At 51.5% G+C, this 19,249-nt stretch overlaps 6 protein-coding genes across 6 annotated transcripts; 2 read left to right on the top strand and 4 right to left on the bottom strand.

The window, feature by feature from the left end:
- The first annotated feature begins 1,040 nt into the window (after positions 1-1,040).
- sidI (putative long-chain-fatty-acid-CoA ligase) lies at positions 1,041-3,555 on the top strand. Its single transcript, XM_025709979.1, has 5 exons — positions 1,041-1,833; positions 1,891-2,188; positions 2,241-2,620; positions 2,681-3,010; positions 3,134-3,555. The coding sequence occupies exons 1-5, from the start codon at positions 1,428-1,430 to the stop codon at positions 3,472-3,474; spliced, it is 1,755 nt and encodes a 584-aa protein (XP_025564551.1). The 5' UTR covers positions 1,041-1,427; the 3' UTR covers positions 3,475-3,555.
- Positions 3,556-6,367: 2,812 nt separating this feature from the next.
- BO88DRAFT_385681 (uncharacterized protein) lies at positions 6,368-9,093 on the bottom strand. The gene is made up of 2 exons (XM_025704752.1): positions 8,612-9,093; positions 6,368-8,502 (listed from the first exon to the last, which is right to left on the bottom strand). The coding sequence occupies exons 1-2, from the start codon at positions 8,814-8,816 to the stop codon at positions 6,572-6,574; spliced, it is 2,136 nt and encodes a 711-aa protein (XP_025564550.1). The 5' UTR covers positions 8,817-9,093; the 3' UTR covers positions 6,368-6,571.
- Positions 9,094-9,257: 164 nt separating this feature from the next.
- BO88DRAFT_385677 (metal homeostatis BSD2 family protein) lies at positions 9,258-11,173 on the bottom strand. Its single transcript, XM_025704751.1, has 3 exons — positions 10,826-11,173; positions 10,236-10,733; positions 9,258-10,171 (listed from the first exon to the last, which is right to left on the bottom strand). Exons 1-3 carry the CDS (start codon positions 10,847-10,849, stop codon positions 9,590-9,592), a joined length of 1,104 nt encoding a protein of 367 aa, XP_025564549.1. The 5' UTR covers positions 10,850-11,173; the 3' UTR covers positions 9,258-9,589.
- A 133-nt stretch (positions 11,174-11,306) lies between these two features.
- Positions 11,307-11,767, top strand: BO88DRAFT_452276 (ubiquinol-cytochrome c reductase complex assembly factor 2; the record flags this gene model as incomplete). Its single annotated transcript, XM_025710680.1, has 2 exons — positions 11,307-11,321; positions 11,405-11,767. 2 exons carry the CDS (start codon positions 11,307-11,309, stop codon positions 11,765-11,767), a joined length of 378 nt encoding a protein of 125 aa, XP_025564548.1.
- Positions 11,735-13,922, bottom strand: BO88DRAFT_403705 (3-oxoacid CoA-transferase). The gene is made up of 3 exons (XM_025706426.1): positions 13,722-13,922; positions 12,472-13,651; positions 11,735-12,413 (listed from the first exon to the last, which is right to left on the bottom strand). Exons 1-3 carry the CDS (start codon positions 13,782-13,784, stop codon positions 12,100-12,102), a joined length of 1,557 nt encoding a protein of 518 aa, XP_025564547.1. The 5' UTR covers positions 13,785-13,922; the 3' UTR covers positions 11,735-12,099.
- A 766-nt stretch (positions 13,923-14,688) lies between these two features.
- On the bottom strand, positions 14,689-19,188 carry BO88DRAFT_337079 (ubiquitin-specific protease UBP2; the record flags this gene model as incomplete). The annotated part of the gene is made up of 12 exons (XM_025702928.1): positions 14,689-14,768; positions 14,816-15,289; positions 15,347-15,518; positions 15,574-15,994; positions 16,051-16,729; positions 16,786-17,320; positions 17,375-17,463; positions 17,515-17,909; positions 17,960-18,005; positions 18,058-18,265; positions 18,317-19,065; positions 19,167-19,188. The coding sequence occupies 12 exons, from the start codon at positions 19,186-19,188 to the stop codon at positions 14,689-14,691; spliced, it is 3,870 nt and encodes a 1,289-aa protein (XP_025564546.1).
- Between the last annotated feature and the right edge of the window lie 61 nt (positions 19,189-19,249).

The following is a 19,249-nucleotide window of genomic DNA, read 5'->3' as shown; positions in this document are numbered from 1 at the left end:
ATACAGCTCAAGGCCTGCGTAGCACCTTGGCTTTTGAGATTTTCGCTGCGCATTCGAAGACAGTCATTTTTTCTGGTACAGATAGGCCGATAGTAGGAAATTGAGAAAGTGCAATGGTCGGACACGCCTCTATTTTATCTGCTAGATGCTGGAAGCGGAGTCCAGTTCAGCGGGACCCGTTTAATCTGCATAATGCGGGCTACTATACGTTCCCGTCGGTATACATTCGGATATATATATGAATTGGTGTTAGGCCCGTATCGAGGGCATGACTCAGATTCTATTATTTCTTCAAATCCTCTGCAGTCCATGGCTGCTCCCATATATAACAGACGAATCGTATCGTACTTACTAAGACTGAACGTTTGGCACGAACGTTCAGTTCCTTCCAAGTTAGGCAGAGGATGGTGGACAAGGCTGAAGAGCAAGTGGAGCGACCATAATATCTAATAGTACCAGTCCCACGCCTAAAATTACTCGTTCATGATGCAATGGACAAAGGTAGCAAGAGTCGCACTAAAAGTGGCGTCTAGCAAGGCGTTGGTGCCTAACAGCATTCGTGACAACTCCCTTGCAGGAGGGAATATTTCGAGGTTTAGAGTTACGGCATTCATTCAAGCCAAACAATAACCATAAAGCCAATTCAAGCATGATGCAGTAGCAGCTTTCACAATAGTTGGTCGGGGAAAGTAAGGGGCACTCCTGACAGCATACTAAATGCAAAACCGGTTGTATAAGCCAGCAGTCAGCAGCAAGTCACCGAAATCAGATCGAATTAACAAGATCAGGTCGGACAGCGCCTTGGGAGGGGAGGACAAGTAATGCTACAGGGGGAGGGGAGGGTGGAAAGGGTGGAAAAGCAAAGCCCTGAACAGAGTTTTGCAGTCCCCGGTTAATATCCACCCGCGTTATCTGATCCGGGCTTCGTTTCCAGCACACGCCAGAACACGGAAGCGATGGCATCAGCGGCGGCCTTAAGCGACGCTACGGCAACGCTACTCGTTAGTTTCTGCACCACTCAGGACTCCTTGGCCGGTAAAATCGGGTTGTAGAATGGCAGGAGTCCCGGCATTTCCCCCCTCCTCCAATGCACGCACTGGTCATTGTCACACCCTGCAAATAAATATCTCAATGGGAAATTTTCTGACTGGGTCTAGGAGTGGAGATGACACCCGCCAGCTTTAGAGTGAAAGTTGCCCTATTGGGTACCGACAGCCGAAACGGCCAAGTTTCGGAACCACAGGAAGACGGATTCATCCTGTTGCAGACTAGTCGCAGGCAAGGAAAGGCCTGGAGTCGCGTAGGAGCGGGTACCGAGGTATGCCAGAGGCAGATAATATAAGTCTGGGACGAGATGCCCCGATCTGATAAGATCCCACGACTTTTGCCCTGTCTCTCACTCCCCTCCCCCGGCAAAAATATCCATCATGGCGACTGTCCGGCGTCTTCAGCAAACCCTTTCCCACTTCCAACCGCCCAAACCGACCCAGAAACTCTCAATTGTCCATGGTCCGACCGAGCCGGCTCTCCTGGACATCACTCTGGGTGAGCTTCTAACTCTGCAAAGCCTTCAGTATGGCGATTATGAGTGTCTGGTCTTCCCCTGGACGGGAGCCCGCTGGACCTACTCTAACCTAAATGCGGAGGCCAACCGGCTGGCTCGTGGTCTTCTGGCCATGGGCATTAAGAAAGGCGATCGCATTGGTGTTATGGCTGGTAACTGCGAGCAGTACATCTCTGTTTTCTTTGCCGCGGCCCGAGTGGGAGCCATCCTGGTGGTTCTAAACAACACTTACACACCTAGGGAGCTCTACTATGCGCTGGATCACACCGGTTAGTAGAGCTGATTGCGCGCATTCAATGAGGTAATGCTGATTCGAATAAATCTAGACTGTCGCGTGGTATTCATGACTCCTCGCATTGGTCGTCACACGCTGGAAGATGTGTTGGCCGAACTGGGCCCACAGCCAAAGCAGAACGGCAAGTCGGCCGCGCTGGAGGAGATCGTCATTCTGCGCGGAGAATACCAGAACTTCAGCACCTACCACGATGTCATTCAGCGGGGAGAGAAGCTTCCTAACTCTGCTTTGCCGGATCGCGAAGCCGAATTGCGACCAGACGATGTGTGCAACCTTCAATTCACAAGCGGATCGACCGGCAACCCCAAGGCCGCCATGCTAACCCATCAGTAAGCCATGATTCCTGTACCTATAGCATAGGATATGAACTAACAACTCTAGCAACTTGGTTAACAACTCTCGATTTATTGGCGACCGCATGGACCTTACCTCCTTCGACATTCTGTGTTGCCCTCCGCCCCTCTTCCACTGCTTCGGACTGGTTCTGGGTATGCTCGCGGTCGTCACCCACGGCTCGAAGATCGTCTTCCCCAGCGAGACATTCGACCCTAAGGCCGTTCTCCATGCCATCTCTGACGAGAAATGCACTGCGCTGCACGGTGTTCCCACGATGTTCGAAGCGATCCTGAGTCTCCCCAAGCCCCCCAACTTTGACACCAAAAACCTCCGCACGGGTATCATCGCCGGCGCACCCGTTCCCCGTCCGTTGATGAAGCGACTTTTCGAAGAACTCAACATGACCCAATACACCAGTAGTTATGGTGCGTACAGTACCCCGAATTCATCCTCTGTCATTATCAGCGCCCGCTAACACCATCTAGGCCTGACCGAAGCCTCCCCCACCTGCTTCAACGCCGTCACGACCGACACTATCGAGACGCGCCTTACAACCGTTGGCAAAGTGATGCCGCACGCGCGAGCCAAGATCATCGACACACAAGGCAACATCGTGCCCGTAGGCGAGCGCGGAGAGCTCTGCATCGCAGGGTATCAACTGACGAAGGGATACTGGAACAACCCAGAGAAAACAGCGGAGACGCTAGTCACCGACGCAGATGGCACCACGTGGTTGAAGACCGGAGACGAGGCGATCTTCACACCGGAGGGTCGTTGTTCAATCACGGGCCGATTCAAGGATATAATCATCCGAGGTGAGTGCTACCTTTATTTCTTACAAACTTTGTGCATTCTATTTTGCATCCGATTTGCAACCCCACTATACCATACATACACACATACCAGCGGTATACTAACCATGATACACACAAACGCAGGTGGAGAAAACATCTACCCATTAGAAATCGAAGAACGCTTGGCGGCTCACCCAGCCATCGAAGTTGCGTCGGTGATCGGCATTCCCGACGCCAAATACGGGGAGGTAGTGGGTGCGTTCATTGCCGTGGCGGCAGGATACGAGGATAAGAAACCATCCGTGGAGGAACTGCGGAATTGGACGCGAGAGACGCTGGGTCGGCATAAGGCGCCGCAGTATGTGTTTGTGTTTGGAGAGGAGGGCGTGGATCGCACGGTGCCGGTGACGGGGAGTGGAAAGGTGCGAAAGGTGGATTTGCGGAAGATTGCGGCGGGTGTGTTGGAGAGGAGGGGTGGTAACTAGCGATTTGTATGATTACTTAAAGTTGGCTATTTTGTATATAGATTGATTGAATACCCAGAATGATTCACAGTTATAGAACAGTTTTACAGTCACAGCTTTCTACATTCTACAGATCCTACCCTGGAATGATCATCAGGAACAGAATCAAAAACAGGAACTGACTTGCAGCAGATCAAACATGCATACTGTACAACACGCACAGCAAACACGAGAAATCGGAAACAATGACCCCCACTAACCCAGGCAAACTCTACCTCAAACCTAAAGCCGTACTCAAAACAATCCCAACCAACCAACAGGTAAACATCATAGATTGAGAAAGATGGAAGAAGAATCAGATTAGATAATCGCATCATCTAATCTGATGGGGGAACAAAAAAAAGAAAGCGAAAGAAAACGGCGACGCGTCCTGACTATTCGGTTCCAGTCTGCCCCACCACACCTTCTCCCAATAAAAATATTATTTGTCTTGGCACGCACACAAACACGAGCACAATTAATTTGTTGTTGGTGGTTCTCCACTGCTCATTTACGAGCTGCAGAAAAAGGGCCGGTTTCGGGGGAGGATTTACCCACTCTAAATTCTATTTGCAAGAGGGGGGATGGATTGACGATGGTGCAATGATGAATGTGAAAATTGTCTATAGTGCTTGAGTCAAGGGACAGTGTTTATATTTTTTCAGATAATTAATATGCTATTGTATGCTTGACTAGGCAGTATATCTCAGTGTGTGCGAAGTAATTTCTCAACCAGAGTAGATTTGTAATGAGCGGGACAGGAGATCCACTCAAGTGCTCATGCCATGCCATGCCATGCCAGCCATGCCGTGGATATTAATTCGGCCTAGACTAGGGAAGCTTGCTATGCGCACTGCATAGTGCATACTGCAACTGCATGAGGTTTTAGCCGAATTAACTCCATGCTGCGGAGTTTAGCATGGAGTGGTGGGCTCGCAAGATAGAGCTGGGTTTGGATCTAATCTAATCAAAAGATGCAAGAGCATCTAATCTATCTCATCTTGAGCTGACATTATCAACAGTGATATTACCATTGAGTATCACTTTATTGTCTTTGTTAAAAGACTTCACAAAATGATAGTATCATATATGCCACTTGACCGCTATACACCGTGTGCAAACTACAGAAATTCTCAAGGATGAATCACAGATGAGATTCCCTTCATACACCACCACCAAACCTACAGAGTACATACGCTCCTAAATAACCCTCGAAGATACCTGCAGCTACTATACATTAAAAAAAGAAAGCATACTTCCATTCCATTTGCAAAAACACTCCTCTAAAACACCCAGTCACCCTCCCAAACATACGTATCTAACCGGTTTACAAACCCGTAAACAAAACCAGTAATTCCCAAACAATACCGTAACTAAACCCTCCAATACACGCCAAGGCGTAATGATCATCGGACGACCATACCCTTTTCATCTCTGGATATTTATCATTCGCCATGACCGAGGATTTTTCTCACTGGCGCGCTAACCTTTGATTTTTAGTTTTTTTAGTGTCTCGTGGGATGCTAGACAATGGGATTTTATTATGTCATAAGGGGGGGAGGGGTGGATTATTTGCATGTGGTTGACGCTAATCATCAACATTAATTTGCTTTGTTCGCTACTATTTCTGAATGTTAGTACTATTTCAGTTACTACATAGATTTATATGCTATGTATGCACAGTTCATAGTTTAGATGTACTTTGTATACTATACCTATACCTACACCTACTGATATCCAGCTACAAGAATAGACATACACACAATAAAGCCCTCAAAGCACAATGACTCACAAGACAGCCAGACCGACAAGCAGAACACGACCCCAACCCAACTGACCCAACAAAACCCCACTAAGTCTTAACACCCGGTGATCACTCACTCACTCACCACCGTGACCCATCATCCCATCCCAAGTACTTACTCCATACTCGTACATATGTACCTAACCTGCACCATGATCCATCCATCCCCTCATCCCTAAGTATCCAGTACCTCCAACCAATAACATCCCACCTAATACCCCCTCCTGCACGGTCATCAATAAACCCAAGAAACATAACTGGCCCAAACCCCCAACTAAATCGAAACTAAACCTGCAGATTCCCTGCAAAGTAGGTAAGTAAGTAAGTGGGTGGATCTACACCCTCTCATCTCACACACATCATACTATCCTTTCCATGTGCTACTAGTCTACTTGCTGCTGCTCATCAGCTGAACATCCCATCCAACCAACCTATCCAATCCAATCCACCTAATTACAAACCAAAGCGGAGTATACTCCGTGCATACTTACCTAGACAGGAGAGTCAGTCCGAAAATGGGCCATCTAATACTTCCCTGTGATTGACTGCTTCACTTCACTTCACCGGCCCCCCGGGGGTTTTGGGGCTGAGCTCGAGCTCGGCATTCGGGGTTGACATTGCTTTTTTGTCGGACATTGCTTGTTTCAACTAATGGCGATGGTCTGATTGGTGCATACTATAAGGAGAAATGCATGAGTGGGTTGGAAGTTGGGGGGAAAGTTCGTATTCTGAGACGTGCTTGCTTGCTAGCTAGTAGCTGCTCTGCTTATTTGGCGTGGGGTTTGATTGGAGGGTTATGGGGTTTTAGTGAGGGGTTTTTTTTGGTTTGTGTTGGGCAGGGATGTGGAATTGAGGAGAATGAGATGGTAATGTGGTTACCTGATCGGTGGTGGGTTTGCGAGGGGTGGTGGTGTAGATGATTCAATTTTGTAAGTGTTTAGTAATTGGGATTGTGGGAGTGGGATGGCTGGTTTTACTAGCTAGTAGCTACTACCTAGCTTGGGAGGTAGTGGTCTTTCCAAGGGGGGAGGTATGTGCTATCATGGTGTTACTGTGAGTTTCCTAATGTCTATCAGATAGTGCTATAGCAGCTTCAGCTTCAGCTTTATATTCAAGGTATATCAGTATATCAATTGCAGTTACATATCATCAAATGCATATCGCTCAAATGCCTAAAACATCAATAGTATATCATATCATATCACAATCACAACTCGAACATATCCCAGGATATAACCAAAAGATTAATCATGCCATATGCAGTCAAACCAATGTCTAGCAACTCACTGCATAAACAGACATACAAGCAGCAACAACCAGATCCAACATCTTAATCCCTTCATCTTCAATAATCAGCTTACCCAATTTCGCAGACTTCCCCCGTAACCCTCCGCCTGCGCGCTCCCGTGCAAGAGAAAGATCCAGACGGTCCTCACTCGGCGGCCGGCGCAAAAGTCCTGATTTCTCGCGCTCCTCGAGGTCTCCGGCGCCGCTGCTCGTGCTGCTATTCGAGGGGTTCCGTGTGTGGTGGCTGGGGCCGATATTGTCGCCGATGGAGGTTATACTGGCCCCGGACCGAGCGCGAGGTCGCGTATATTTGTTCGGGTTGAGGAGGCGGGCGAAAGAGTCGCGTTTCGAGGAAGGGTTTGCGGAGGTAGGAGTTTGCGGAGAGGAGAGGTAGGAGTCCGTTGGGGGCGAGGTAGGATTATAGGATGCGTACGAGGGAGCGGGCTGGTGAAGGTGGCCGGTTCGAAAGGGCGTGTTGAAGCGGATCTCGGCGACAGTGATGGCAGGGGGTTCAGGCGTGGAGGTCGGGTGGTGATGGTGGCTGCTGGCGTTGGGGAAGCCAGGGGTGGGTATCATGTGTTTGCATTTAAGGCTGCGGCCGTTGACGCTCGTTGTAAACGTGCAGATGCCATTCCATGGTGAGTTGAAGGTGTAATAACCGCTCTTCAGCTTGGAGTGAGGAGGGGCGTGCGGTTTCGTGGGACTGCCACTGGCAGTGCTGTCCAGGGACGGACGACCCGGGAGGTCCAAGGAGCCTCGCGGCTCCTCTTGGAAGTATGGTCTTGAGACGCAGAGCTTGCGATGGAATCGTCGGGGCTGAGATGGCTCATTGGGGACGGAAGTAGGTGGAAGATCGGCCAAATCAGCCAACGGGTGTTTGGACGACGAGAACGAGATGGACTGGCCGCCTGGGAGGTTTATCCCCAGACTCGCAAGGGAGAGCGGTTCGTTCTGCGCCGTGAACCGGTTGTACCCCGGGGTAAGGATATCGATGTCGATAGGCCCACCATCCATCCGAGGCGTTGACATGGTCGCAACATTCCACTGACTGCCATGCGTAGGATCGCGACGAATCAAGGTGATATGGAACCCCGGACGATCAGGCACCACTCTGTCATGCGGCCTCTGGCGAGGGGACTGGCCCGGACTTCTGGCAGGACTCCTCGCTGGGCTTCTAGACGGCGACCCCAGAAACGAATGTGATGGACTTCCATGAGCGGAATGCGGTCTAATCGGGGGTCGTCTTGAATCCAGACTCGCCCGGCCACCAGACATGGCATCATATTTCTCCTTCCACGTTTCCTGGCCCTTGGCCAGGTACCCCGACAGCGCAGTGCTCCACCGGTTGGCCCTCTTCGCCGGCAGCGGGTCTAGAGGCGGTCCTAGCACGGGCTCTTCTCTCGGAACAGCAGGCAGTGGCCGCGAAGGACGCGCAGCCATGGGATCGTCAAGCGGCGCGGACTCGAGAACGGGGTCGCGATTGACCGGCGCGAAAGGCGGGGTGACAAGGTTGTAATCGTTCGCATAAGCAGGGCCCTGGAAACTCGGACGGGGAGGCAGGGCCGGGCGCTGCAGATCTGGATTCAACAGCGACGGCGCTCCCTGCGACTGCCAGGAAGTCGGGCGAGGGCGCGCAGGAGGAGGAGGGGTCGCATCGACCTTGAGTGCGCCCGCGCCAGGAACAGGCTTGCGCCGGACATTGTTCAATCGCGCAAACTCGCGCGAAGGCAGAGGAGCCTCCGCCTCGTCTCCAAGGGCTTCTTTCCGCAATCTAGCCTCCTCTTCGCGCTCCTGCTCGTATTCCTGTAGCAGGACGTCATCCTCAGGCGTGGCAACGTGCAAATAATATAAGGAGGAATTGATGGCTTCGGCAGAGACGCTGGACTTGGTAGCAGGTTTCAAGGGGGTGAGGAAGACATCTAGAGGACGGAAGAAAACAAGGGTCAGTTGATCTATCATATGCATGTTTGGTGCCACCGCTTCTGCGGGGCATTCCTGAGCGATCGGAATGGCAGGTAAGCGACATACCTCGACTGCCTGGGACCCGCACAATATACAGCACTAACGGATCCAACTTCTTCTGGGTAGGATTGCGCGGATAGGCGGGAGGATTGGAGGCAATTGCGGTGATGGAAGACAGCGAGCGAGCCTCGACGGGGGCTTTGGGGATACTCGGCGGCGAGGCGGCCATCAGGGCGGAATCCCCATCCCCCGCGGCGTCAACCTTGGTCATGGAGAGAGAGGCGGGGGAGATGTCACGGAGAGGTGAATTTGACTGGATATAAAATGAACATGAGGAAAAGAGGAGTGAGAGGTAACCACTTGTGATAATAGAAAGGGGAAAGACAAGAAAGGAAGGGGAAGAAGGAGAGCGGAAGACAAGAAGATCAACGCGGAGAAACCGGAGAGACCGCCAAGACGATCAGCATCGGGCAGCAAGCTCAAGCAGAACAATAGTCTGAGTACTTCTTAAGAAACAGGTACACCGGGGCGACGGGGAACATCCCCAGTCGCAGGGCGGACGATCTTCAGCGGCAATGCTTCCATTCAAGGGTCCCGAAAATAAGGCTGCCTGCTGAAGGCAAATCGGAACGAGGCAACTCCCAATTGGCCCAAATGTCTCACTGTCTACTACTAGAAAAGTCGTACAAATTAACAAGGAGGTGAAGAGATTAAAGTCGAATTGTTTCCACTTGGATTCACTTGCCAAAGGTATCTCGCAAACAAGATAACAAGGTATTCTAGACTACAGGCCCGGTAACTTGTGCAATAGCTGGAACCGACCATGGTGTGTAAATGGTATGAGAAAAAGAAAAAGAAAGGAAATAACGAAAAGATGAACCCGGTCAACGATAGGCTACCAATGCTCTGCAGGCTCCCATCCATCCTACAACTGGATCGTAGGGCCGATTATAAGAATAACGAAAACGTGCAAAAGGAAGGAAAATGAACTCCGAATGCTCCCAAGTGAACTGTACCCAGACCAGACCAAGATTCCCATATTCCCTAGACAACTGTCTCCGATCGCTCGCCCTCTGCAATGACAGGAACGCTAAGCCCACGCTCAGGACTCTGTAACACCAGCTGCTCGTGACGGCGTGCCCGCAGGAAATCGCTGATAGCTCGAATCAGAATGAACCACCCGACAATCATCAAGACGTATGAAATCCATTCGCTCGTGGTGATAGAGGACACGGCACCGCCTCCGCCATCACCACCCGCACCACCATCGACATTATTCGGATCGAAGTTATGACTGTTCGGGTCCGGTGGTGTCACGTAATCGGCGCCTCCTTCATCCGATCCCTTCGACTCACTGCCACCCTTCATGTAGAAACCATACTGCACCAGCGTGAGGCCGAGACCAGCCCGGCTACCGTTTTTGGCTGCGTGCGTTGTGTGAAGCAAGTAGGTCAAGAGGAATCCAACCAACTGGAACGACATGGAGATCATGGCATTCCAGACAAACGAAAAAATCGATCCAACCGGCAGTCCATCCACAAACACTTCGTCCGAAGAGATACCCGGTGCGAGAATTGTCGTCTCCCAATACGGCGGTGTAGCATCTGCGGCGGCCTCCTCGTAGGACTAAAACACAGCACATCATCAGCAACCATTTTCCCATCGCAAATCCCACATAAAGTCAACCTACCGGAGGCAAATCCTCATTCTTTTCCCCGCGCTCCGGCTTAGCCGCCAGATTAGCAAAGACACCATCGTTCGACGAACTGATCACCCGACTCGCTCCCGAACTGGGGGTACTGAAAGATGGCAGGATCGTTTGCCGTCGAGGAAGGCTTCCACCAATGCGCGAATCGCCAGACTGTTGCTCTGAACCGCTTGAAGAAGAAGACGCAGCCGCACCGGCGCTGCTGGTGTCCGCCACCGGGCGGGAATCCGGCTGAGCCCGCATTAAGCGCTGACGATCGTCGGGCTCTTCATCGGACTCGGAATCGCTACCATCACCGAACGCATCTGCTAGGGTTTGTTCTGCATGGTCTCTTTGGGGATCGTCGTGGAGTAGGCGTCTCGATGATGGGGAGGAGGAACGAGAGTGGAATGAGGGAGGCGGGGAGGAAGGTGTCGGTCGGAGAGGGATAGAGGAGTGTGACTGGGGGGTATCATCATCGTCTTCATCACGGGCGTTGACCTATATACAGACCCATGTATCAGTACTTTGTTTTTTTGACATCTGAATGCCGAACCCAACGGCTTCTATCAAAGAATGTGGGTGCCTCATACCCGTTGATAACGCTGCGAGCTCATGACGAGCTGAGCGAGCGGGAAACCGGGAAAGAGCGGAGTAAAGGACGGTGGGGACGAAACAAAAGAAATCAACGGCGTCGGAAGTAGGTATTAGAAGAGGGACAAAGAAGGAGGCGCAAAGAACGTGGATGAAACTTTGAGGGGGGAGATTCAAAGGAGATGGGAAGGAGACGATCAGCTGGAGATGACGAGAGGAGAGAGAGAAGTCCAGGTCAGGCAATAAGGCAGCAGCAGCAGCATCAATCAGCATGCGGTGGCTGAGCCGGATTGCCGCCTCCGGATTGCCGCGCCCGTGACCGCCTTGCCGCCTCAGGCAGTTCCGCTGTTTTTCGAGCATCTACAGACATCTAGATAGACCTCGAACAGTATCTCTCCAGCGCTTCTCTCATTCACCGAACTGTCGCCCTCATCACTCACACCACAATCACACGAACCACTCACACACAGATATCCCACCATGGCATCCAACACAGTACGTCTACCCTCACCACCCCAACCCAAACCCTCTTCGATCCCAGCTCTTTTGCATCCCAGCTAACTCAACACCAACCACAGCAACGAATCACCACCCTCCTCAAACACTGGCCAACCGACAAAGTGCGCCCGTCAACCGTCTCCGTCCAGAACTACCTCCAAGCCTGCCTCCAACCCTCATCCACCGAACCCTCCTCTCAAAAACAGCCCCAACAAGAAGGCCAATTACAAAAAGTCAACATCGACGAGAAATCCCTCAACGCTCTCTCCTCCCTCCTCGAAGACCGGTACGCGAGACGCTACCCCCTGTCGCCGAGATTGCGCAGACCGGCGAGTAACCCGGATCATTACGATAATGTGATTCGGGAGTTTGATGAGGCGCCGGACCGGGACTGGATGGGAAGGTTGAAGAAGAGGTTGGGTGGGCTGTTGAGGTTGAGGTAGTTTGTCTGCCTTTGGGGTTTAGAGGGCTATTGGGCGAGGGGGAGCGGAGTGATGGTGGTGGCCACCTTTCTTATGGTGTTGTGTTGTATTAGTACTATGGGATGGCATGGGTGAAGAAGGGATTATAAAAAGTGGCTCTGGTTCTGGTTCGGGTTCTGTACTTTACGACCTTGTATATATAGTGTAATTTTCGGGTGAAGAAATTGGTATCTGTTCAATGGCATTATTTTGGATACAGCGTGGTATATATGGTGTGTTTGGGGATTCAGGTCAGTCGTCAATTGACAACGCCGAGTTATACATATTTGCCGTGATGATCATGTCAATATGATTTACAGCATCGGCTTGACATCATCAGCCACCTTGAATGGTGCCTCCGTCTTGCTCCGCACCTCATCCACGGTGACTCCATCGGCCAGCTCAACCAGCGTCAGTCCATCCGTAAAGTCGACGTCGAACACGCAGAGCTCGGTGATGATCCGGCTGACGCACGTCTTTCCGGTCAAGGGGAATTCGCACTGCTTCACGATCTTCGGTCCACCCTTCTTATCCGTGTGCTCCATGGTCACCACAACCTTGGTGGCGGAGGGGTTCGATACGAGGTCCATAGCTCCACCGAAGCCCTTGATCTTGCCAGGCAGCATCCCTAACAAACATTGTCAACCAGACAATCCCAAAGAAACAATTATACAGGGACCACTTACAGTTTGCCAAATCACCTCGGGCACTGACTTGCATAGCACCCAAAATAGTCAGATCGATCCGTCCCGAACGGATCATACCGAAGGACTCCTCGCTCCCGAAGCAAGCAGCTCCAGGCAGCAGCGTGACCGTCTCCTTGCCAGCGTTGATGAGATCAGCATCCTCCTGTCCCTTCTGAGGGTACGGACCCAGACCCAGGATGCCGTTCTCAGACTGCAGCATGACCTCTACAGAGGGATCGACAAAGTTAGGCGCCAGCATGGGCATGCCAATACCCAAGTTCGCATACATCCCGTTCTTAAACTCCTTCGCCGCACGACGAACGATGCGCTCGCGCTTAGCAGCAGTATCACCCTTACCCAGGGCAGCCGCCTCCTCACCCTCTTCCTTTGCAAAAGTATACTTCTCAATGTTCTTGGGGGCTGTGCTCTGAATCACCCGCTTGACATAGATACCCGGCAGATGAATAGCAGCGGGCTCAATCTCGCCCGGTTCAACAATGTGCTCCGCCTCGACGATCGTCATCTTCGCATTGCGGCCCATGGCACCATTGAAGTTAGCCGCAGCATAGCGGAACTGGCAGTTACCCAGCTTATCAGCCTTCCAGGCCTTGACAAATGCATAGTCACCCTTAATCGCTTCCTCCATGACGTAGCTCTTCTTATCGAAAACCTTGACATCCCTAGGCTCACTGTAGAGCGCGACAGTCCCATCAGAATTGTGCTTCAGAGGCAATTCGCCTGTCTGTACAACGGTACCACAGGCCGCAGGGGTATAGAAAGCCGGGATGCCCGCACCACCGGCACGACAACGTTCCGCCAAGGTACCCTGAGGAGTCAACTCGAGCTCGATCTCTCCGGTCAGGTACATGCGCTCGAACGTCTTATTCTCGCCCACGTAGCTAGCAATCATCTTCTTGATTTGCTTAGACTGGAGAAGAAGGCCGAGACCCGCTCCGTCGACACCAGCGTTGTTACTGACGACTGTCAGACCCGTAATGGAGGGATTCGCGCGCACCGCGCTGATCAGGGTGTCTGGTACACCGGAGAGACCAAAGCCACCGGCCAAAAGTGTCGAGTTGGACTTCATATCCTTGATTGCGATGTCTGCAGAGGAGACCACCTTGTTGATCTCAGGTCGACGAATGCTGCTAGAGAAAGCACGTGCGAGGAATCGTTGGTGCTGTTATAAATGCATATGTCAGAACTACCAATTCCAATTTAACTACGATTGGTGACACAGAAATCCCTACCTTGCTGGGATCAGCAGAGAACTGCCGCGCCAGACGCAGACATGTCGCCACTTGTGACGGCATGATGGACCACGAGTAGAGGTATATATGTATGTAGCTTCGATAGTTACAGTTGGCAATCAAATTGCGCAAAAGCCGTTAGGGTCCAGAGTTGACAATCACCCCCGAGACACAATAAGGAAGACTGAAGGTATCAGAGGAACGTGAAGGAAGCGGAGAAGAGGAGGTTATATGGAGAACTGGATAAGAACGGCCACATGCGGAGTTGCGGAACGCCAGCCGCCATGCCGCCTTCCCCGGAATTCTCCCCGCACTTGTGCTTCCAATGCATAACCTATATACTGAGGAGATCCGATCCCTTGGGTTAGTCTATTTTGTGTACCTCAATGATGGAAATGTAGATGTTTATTTTCCACTGATCCAGTAACTCTCAACCAGTCACTTCTCTAAGGTCTTCTGGTGCAATGGCCTCAAGTCCCATGCACAGACATGCGACGGTCATTCAGCCTGCAGGGCAGCTTCTCCCCCACTTGTGCTGCCGACTGTCGTTCCGATCCCGATCCGCGGCCCGCTTCGGACCCGCCGCCGAAGTCATGACTAAACTGACTGTCACTGCAGCATAGATAGATAGATTAGGTTGATTCTAGCTGTGAGGGACATAAGACAGAAAATGACATGGTACATTATCATCAAATATCATGATGGAGGACATCACCTGCTATGTACAGGAAATCATGACAACATCTCCGCTAGCGCATGCACAAAGGATATCGTCAGAAAAGTTACACGCCCGCACAAACCAAACGGAACATCAATATCACTACAAGAATAGCCCGTATTCTCGCAGTCTTCCCCGCCTCATATCATCCAGCTCTAAAGTCTTTGCTCGGTCATGATGTCCAGTCCTGCAATTTACCTCTATAGCTGAACTGTAGGCGTCCCCTAGAAGTCTAGGCCTAGTATGGATTTAGCCTCCATCGTCGCCCAGGCCCTTGCGTTTGAGTGGATTTAACGTCGAGTCTCGGACCGGCGGCTTGACCTCTGAGCCTACCACTTTACATGGTCTAAGTCAGTGCTTGTCTTCGGTGGCCAACCCCAGGCAGTCTTGCCGGATCCTGCATTGGCATCGTCTTTAGCCTCCGTCATGGGGTGATCGACTACCGTACCTGATCCGCCCTGGTCTGTCCAGATCTCGTCGTACGCTGGTGGATTCATGTCCACATCTTCATTGGCATTCGCCGTGGATTCTTCCAAGATTTCCCTGCAGACCGGGTCGGCGAGCCGATCCTTCATCGTGTCGTTGACGTATACCAGGAAGTATGGCGTGGGCGGGTTGGACTGCCCCTCGTCCTTGAAGATCTCATCCAGGTCGTTTACTTCGGTGACATAGTTGTCATTGTATTTCCTCCAGACGTTCCTTTCAAAGTCGAAGATGTAAATGTAGTAGTGGCCAAAGGAGACCGATCCGTGGTGGACGAAAACGGCATACAGGCGATAAGCCAGGTACTTGTAGTCGGCAAACTGAGCGGTGATCTTGTTCTGGGTCTCCTGGATTTGGTTTTCGACATCTGTTTCGAATTAGCGCCTGCATACCAGAGGCCAAAACTTGGGAAGCGAGGACGCACAGTTCAAGTCAGCCTTTGCTATCTGAGAAAGCTGATCAACCTCGGTGATTATTTGCGTGTCAAAATCGATCGCGTCCTCTGCATAATCAGGCTCTTCTCTCATAGCTGCCAAGTCTTCAAGTACTTCCTTAGCGCTGTTGAGCAAACCCGCCGTATCCATGCCGTCGGAGTCCTAGATTATGAATTAGATGTCTGGGCCCACAACAAGCGATGCGGGCGCAACCTACCACTTGACGCAGTAACTCCGCACGGCGCGCCTCAAGCTCTCTGAGCGAGTTCTTCCATTGCCAGCACTGCTGTCGCCGCTCCAGGAAATGCGGTTGCTGCGAGTCCATATATCGGTCAAGATAAATCGTCTCCTTCAATCCGAGATGGTGAGTGGACTTGAATGAGCGCTTCGTCGTGGGGTCAAACTGGACACGCTGAACCTGAATCTGAAGCACTGGCGGGAGCTTGCTGATAGCACCGTACTGCTCAGCCACCGAGTTCTCTACATTCACCTTCTGTACGTCAAAGGCACCGTCAATAGCTGCATAGATGTCACGAGGGCCAGTTGCAACATCGATTTTGATGTCACACCACCACTCTTCTTTGGACCGCACTCCTTTTTCTGAAGCAATATAAGATCGAGTTCTGCCGTAGAAGAGACTATAGACAAGGCAGTCAGTCATGGGATATTCGTGCCCAGAAGGCTCCTGACTTACTCTTTCACTTGATCAATTTGCTCGCCCTCCGGAGAATGAGCAATAGGCCGGATAGCACATTGGCTCTGGAAAAGCACGTTGTTGATAACTTCCGTCACATCCTGCTGCGCTCCGATCTCTACCTCTTCTATAAGCTGCTTCTGGGGGTCGACTTGCGGGGTGGGTCGCGGAGGCACAGGCGGTGGTCGATTGGAAGGTTCGACATTGTCTATGGGTGTCGTATCGCCGGGGGACCCTAGTTCGGCGGAATCGGAATTTGGCTCATCCTGCACGTCTTTCAAGTCCAGATCAGCCGGAGGTTCGTTCTCTTTATCGTCAATCGGAGGAGGTTTAATGTCATTCTTGACACCATCAGAGACAAGTGTGGCTTCGCTATCAACATCGCTAACTGTTGAGCGCTTGACACCCTCGCTTTCGGTAGCCGTCTGGTTCTCGGCTTCTTTCTCCACTTCCTTCTCCGGAATCGGTTGCGGCGGCCCAAGAGGTCCTAGTACGGGCATGCCGTTGATTTCGCCTAGGGCACCCGCGGGCCTGTACGCGGAGATTGTAGACCGACGACGTATCGCTGCTTCGTTAGAAGGACTGATCAATGTCAACCGCGCCAACTCCTGGCCCGGTGTGACATGAGAGGATGGGGAAGTAATCATGTCGGAAAAAAGTGTCCTTAATTCTCTGAGAACTACATAGAATCTGCGTCAGTTTAACGGTCATACAAGTGAAATACAGCGCACTTACACCTTTGTGAACGTTCCACCTCCTTCTTGGAGACCTTGCGTGATCCCACCTGCTTCTTACTCAGGCTCTCATCAGTCAAGTCCATCTTGAAACTCTCAAAATCCAAGACCATCTCCCTGTATGGGCGCACAGAGAAATAGAATTGCAGTAGACTATTGAGGTAGCATGTGTTGCCGATGTTCTGCAATCCAACGGGCCATTCCGACATATTACGGTCCGGCTTTGTATCATCAGAAACCATACTTCCCAGCAGCGTGCTATTCTTGTCTTTGGCAATTATGCGCAAGGCTTGATTGTACGTCTCAGCTTGTCCCGGGGCTTCATCAACGCAAATCGTATAAGCCGCCATTATTGCTCCATCGTCAACGGTACGATCAGGAATTTGGAGAAGCCGGTAGGCATCCCCGATATCCATCTCACCCGCTGTCATCTCGCCAGTTCTGACGAAGTGTCGGAGAGCATCCGATTTCCGAGCCTCCGCAATGAATTCAACTGCACGGCGCGCAAGATCCCGGCTTGATGGTGTGTCATTGACCTAAAAAGAAGATCAGCGCACATTTACATAAAGTAGTAATTGGTGGCGCAGTACCTTAGCTGTATACATGGCCATGATGAAGTCATCGCTTGTCTCCTCGCTCACACCAAGGTAAACTTGCGCTTGCTCAACAGTTGCCACTCCTTTACCCTGTTAGCTGTGGATCTCAAACGCTCGCTGTGGGGAAATCTTACTATCTTCAGCCGCTGATTTGATGCGCTCACTACGCCTGCTGTCGCCAATCTTCCACAGTTCTCTGCGTGATTCTGTCTCCTGAGTGGTGGAGCTCAAGTAAGCATGGAAGGTCCCAATGATGCTGTCCTCGGTAAGCCGCGGATCGTCATGGGTTAAACCGAAGTACTTGTAAGCATTGATCACATCGTCATCAGTGTATTTGCCGTCGGCATAAGCCACTTGAACGGCCTGGTCGATGGCGTCAGCTTCGTAGCCCCCTCTAAGGTTACCTATCGCTTTGAGACATTTCAAATATGTGGGCATGCGACCAGGGTCTACGGCGACCTGGCGATTGAACGCCTCAATAATCAATTGTGCAGACATGTCTTCCACAACGCCCAGATCTTCGTAATAGCTAAACCTTCGTCAGTCGACGTCAACAGGTCAAGTCTGTAAAGCACGTACGGAGCAGGGGGCATTTCGAATGAGTCGACATTGAGAGCCTTCTGGTCTGGAGGAGCTTGGTAAGCATGCGGCCTTCGGAAGAGTGGTGGTTGACCTACAATCTAATGCTTCCAGGGCATTCAAGAGGTCATTCTTTGCTATTTGGTATGGGAATTCCACCTGGTGGCCCTTCTTCTCAAGTACTGGCCTCTGCTCGATGAGCACAGCAAGCTCATGGAGAACATCATCGAGGAATATTTTGAGTTGATCCTGGTAGGGCACTTCGGCCCAGGCGTTGGGGCGCGGAGGCTCCCAGAAACCTTCGTTCTATGTAGAGTTAGGTATCAATGTCGCAGCAATCGGCAGGCATATACAGACCTTGACAGAGAAACCTAAAAATTCCAACAGGTCTTTGCAAGGCCTGCCTTCAACACCGAAGCACGCCATAAATCTCTTGTTGATCGCTGATATGGATTTACCCTGTTGACTGGGATTGAAGGCGTTGGTGATATATGTGCGCAAGTTTTCCAAGACATTGATGGGCTGCGGCCGAGCTATCCCTTCCAGGCGCTCGGGGTGTGTTGCAATCGCCTCATCTGCTCGCTGCTGCAGCAACTCCGGATCGGTCAACAGTTGTATCCATTCCGGATGTAGCACAGGAGACACAATCCTGACGGACACTGTCGTTGGACAAGTGAGGTAGGAGCAGTCATAATGGAAGGTCTCCGCTACCTGGCCCTTGGGTGTGATCTCCTCTGCCGTTGCACCTCCTCTCTGCCTCCCTGACTTATATACCAGATGGTGTATGTGTCCCGGCACACTCTGGCTGCCGATCCCAGGTGTCGACGTCACGACCAGCTGCAGATGGTATCGGCACTTGGAGCATATCGCCGATACTTTGGTGGGGTTGCCTGAGCTACCTCTCTGCTCTGGTTTTGGTAGGAAGCTTTGTTTCGATTTGATCAAATAAGTGTGACGGCATGCTGAGGGCGATATGAATTCTGATGGTCCAATATAGTGATCGGGGAAGACCGGGGGGACCTCCGACAGCAGGTTGCGGCCGGAGCCTGGAGGATGAACAGGGTCATAGTCGTGGATATCTTGCACAAGACGTGGGGCAGTCTTGCCTAGAAGAAGAAGAGATCATCATTAGTCCAAATGCGCATTCTCTGTAGGTGCTCCGGACTCTGAGAAAGTGATCCGGATTAGAGGAGGCTGTGATGCATACCAGGCTTCTGCGGAGACGACATGGGTAGGCTCTTATGAGCTCTCAGTTGCCGGCGAACCTTAGCAAACGAACTCTAAAGGTTT

This window comes from Aspergillus vadensis (genome assembly GCF_003184925.1).
Source record: "Aspergillus vadensis CBS 113365 unplaced genomic scaffold BO88scaffold_7, whole genome shotgun sequence".
Taxonomy (NCBI): domain Eukaryota; kingdom Fungi; phylum Ascomycota; class Eurotiomycetes; order Eurotiales; family Aspergillaceae; genus Aspergillus; species Aspergillus vadensis.
Note: the sequence above shows the minus strand (reverse complement) of the source record. Positions and strands in the feature narration are given on the sequence as shown.